This window comes from Elaeis guineensis, chromosome 13 (assembly GCF_000442705.2).
Source record: "Elaeis guineensis isolate ETL-2024a chromosome 13, EG11, whole genome shotgun sequence".
NCBI lineage: Eukaryota > Viridiplantae > Streptophyta > Magnoliopsida > Arecales > Arecaceae > Elaeis > Elaeis guineensis.
The window spans coordinates 1,855,502-1,858,652 of NC_026005.2; the positions used below are offsets into that span (position 1 = coordinate 1,855,502).

A 3,151-nucleotide genomic window follows, 5' to 3' on the forward strand; every position below is an offset into this window, starting at 1 on the left:
CATATGTATGTATATATAATCCTTTTTTTTTCTGGGATAAACAAATGTGTGTCCACACACACGCACATATTGTCATTAACCTATAAGTTTATATGTATATTATTAATAACTCCAACAATGAAATATATGGATGAAATCTTTCTTTTTAATTATTTCTCAAGAATAGGATCCATAACTGGTGTGTTATAACAACTCATCCTTCTTATTTTCATCAGAAAAAAACAACTCATCCTTCTTGGAATAAATGAATCTTGTTATGCGTGTTCAACTCATACGAAACTTCCTAGTTTCAACTATCTTGAGTCTTTTAACATAGAAAGAAATTAACTATCTTGAATCAAATTTAAAAAGGAGTGTGCCCTTTTCTTTTGAGTAATTCAAGAGTCCCAAGAGAATTTTCATGGCAAGTATGCCCCAGATTAATCTTCCGCACACGTGCCATCACACATGGATATGCCCATAACGTAACGGAGTTGGCTCCTGGCACAATACCAGGCAGTTCTTTAAAACCATGGAGAAGACCAGCTGTTCCAAAAGGAACACGAAAATAACTTCTTACCGCCACCGACAGCTAGCTTTCCTTCACGCAGGGACCACTTAATTATATATGCAATCAAGGAAGATGATGCCTTGGTGTTAGTAACAACCCTGCCGATCCAATCCTTTCCAAGTGTCACAGTACGCCACCTCTAGTTGGATGGTAACAGTATACGACAGATCTAGATGCTAACCCCAAACCTTTCCACACTACATGACATGCATGCATGCATCCATAACACCCATCCCCCTTCCCTCTCCCCTCCCTTGCTCTCCCTATATATATATATATATATGTATAAACATAAACACCTCACCAACTAGTCAGGCGAAGAAGTGGTAGAGCATAAAACTTTTGTTTGTTTGTTCCATCGCTATTGTGAAAGAGAGAAGGGAGAGCAAAAAGGTTGATGGCATGCATTAATATGTTCAACTCCGAGCACCAGGGTTTGTGCGGGGTGCCGGCGGCTCCGCCGATGAGCCCTCGCATCTCCTTCTCCAACGACTTCGTCGGGGATCCTCCGCTTGCCCCACGCGGTCCTCCACCGCCGTCTGATCCCAACTTCGAGTTCTCCGTGGGCAGCCACCACATGATCGCGGCCGACCAGATCTTCTTCAAGGGGCGGCTCCTCCCCCTCAAGGAGAACCAGCAGTATTGCACCGGCCCCCAGCGGCTGACCACACTCCGCGACGAGCTTCGTGCCCATGACGACGGCGATGGCCGGCCGCCCAAGGGTTCCATCAGGTGGAAGGAGCTACTCGGGCTCAGGAAGGCGCACTGCCCCACGGGCAAAAAGAATGATAAGAACGATGGAGCAATGGAGGCTGCAGAGGTGCATCTTGGCAAGTCTGCGCAGGTTGGTATATTTTCATGCGCAATTTTCTGCACCGATGTGATAATAATAATAATAATAAGTGTGTGGTGCTTTTTTTTCTTTTACATGAGCCATTTCTTTCGTGGGATATTTTTCTTGTCATTTCTTACCATAAAATATGTAGCTTTTATTCAATATATATATATATATATATATATATATATAGGTTATAACGTTTGGTTTGATTTGGTGTCACTTGTTTTCTCATCCAGGAGCTATGAGGCAATATGGAAGAATGCAAGTTTAAAGACATCGGTGGTAACAGTACATGATACATGAAGTAACAAAGCAAGCAGTAGTGGTGGTAGCAGCTCTTGTTCTTTCTCTTTTTTTGTTTGTTTTTTAATCTTCTCCTTGTTGATGTTGCCGTTGTAGTTGGGGGAAGAGAGGTCGGTGGCTGTGCAGGGATAGCGCTTGAAAGGGGCCACTCCTTTTGTTTTTGCTAGTCTGGGAGTGGGGGAATTGGATGAAGGGGATGTGCATTGTATGAGAGGGGTTGGTTGTGTGATATTAACCCTCATTGATCCGTCTGTTGAGATGACTTAATTGTATTTTTCCAACAGGGTGTTGTTTAGCTGTCTCCTGCTTTTCCCTTTTTGTACAAATGTTTGTAGTTGAAAATTTAATGGTGTGATGATTCTGATTTCGGATCTGTGGAGATGAGGCTTTTATGGTTTGGATGTGGCATCCATATGTTTGGGCCCCTTGGGGTGGAAACAGTGCTCCTTTTGTCTTTTAGGCCGGAAAGGAAAAGAGAAAAATAAGAGCCAGTTAATACATTTTGAATGGATTCGTTGTTTCTGATCTCCAATACGACGTTCATTTATGTGATTCAGCTTTTATTTCTTCAATTCAATTGGGACTTGGTGTTATCATTAAGCTGTTGGGCAGAAGAAGAAGACAAAGAAAGAAAGAAAGAAAGAAAGATGGTGCGTCACAAAGGAGGAAAAGGACAAGAAGAGGCGTCGAGGGAAGAGGGAAAGTCTGTAGTAAAAGTAAATTTTATTGCTTTAGGACTTTTGTTTCCTTGGCGGAATTTGCGGGAACTCTGTCCTAACTGCGCCATTATTAAGCCAAAGCTAGTACTAGGTTAAGGCTTCATTTATAGGTTAGCTAGAGGAAAAGGAGGATAGCTGATAATTTAATGAGATTTCACCGACCATGTACTAAAAGTTTGCCTTGGCGTACTTCACTTTATTTCAATGCTGGTGAGAATTAAACGTCTCTCTTTCTCCCTTCAGTTATCTTCAACGTTGAAGTGCGGTTCACAACTTGTGTTGAAACTTTGCTACATGAGCAGCTTCTTAAATGAAGTGGAACTTGGAGCATTAAAAAGTCTTTCTGTTGGCGAGAACAAATTTTGCAAGATATCAGCATACCAATCCTCATCTTTCCTTTAATTAAGCCTACATTTAAGGAAGCTGCTAGAGCCAATGTTTATTACGTGGCCTATTTTTTATCCTTGGCCAAAATGAGTAATAATATTGCTAATTAAATGCAATAACGCAATCTCCAACTAATCCTGGTCAATAAGCTACAAACCTCCAACAGAAATTCTATGATGGAACCATTTGTGCCCCCACCGTCCATTCATTCCTAATACAGGACAAAACCTGAAGAATCTGTCCTTTATTTTGTTTGAGGAAACTCCAAAAACAGCTAGAAAGAGGGCCTAGTTTGTTGGCATGCAAGCGGGTGCTATGCAATCACATTATCCACCTGAATTCTACTGTTCTGAG

The 3,151-nt window shown here is 41.7% G+C and overlaps 1 protein-coding gene across 1 annotated transcript; it reads left to right on the top strand.

Annotated features, from left to right (window-relative positions):
- Positions 1–837: 837 nt before the first annotated feature.
- On the top strand, positions 838–2,629 carry LOC105060875 (uncharacterized). Its single transcript, XM_010944730.4, has 2 exons — positions 838–1,394; positions 1,625–2,629. The coding sequence occupies exons 1-2, from the start codon at positions 948–950 to the stop codon at positions 1,631–1,633; spliced, it is 456 nt and encodes a 151-aa protein (XP_010943032.1). The 5' UTR covers positions 838–947; the 3' UTR covers positions 1,634–2,629.
- The last annotated feature ends 522 nt before the right edge of the window (positions 2,630–3,151 follow it).

What these genes read in the sequence shown, in the direction of transcription:
- LOC105060875 (XM_010944730.4), top strand. Translation starts at nt 948, where the DNA reads ATGGCATGCATTAATATGTTCAACTCCGAGCACCAGGGTTTGTGCGGG.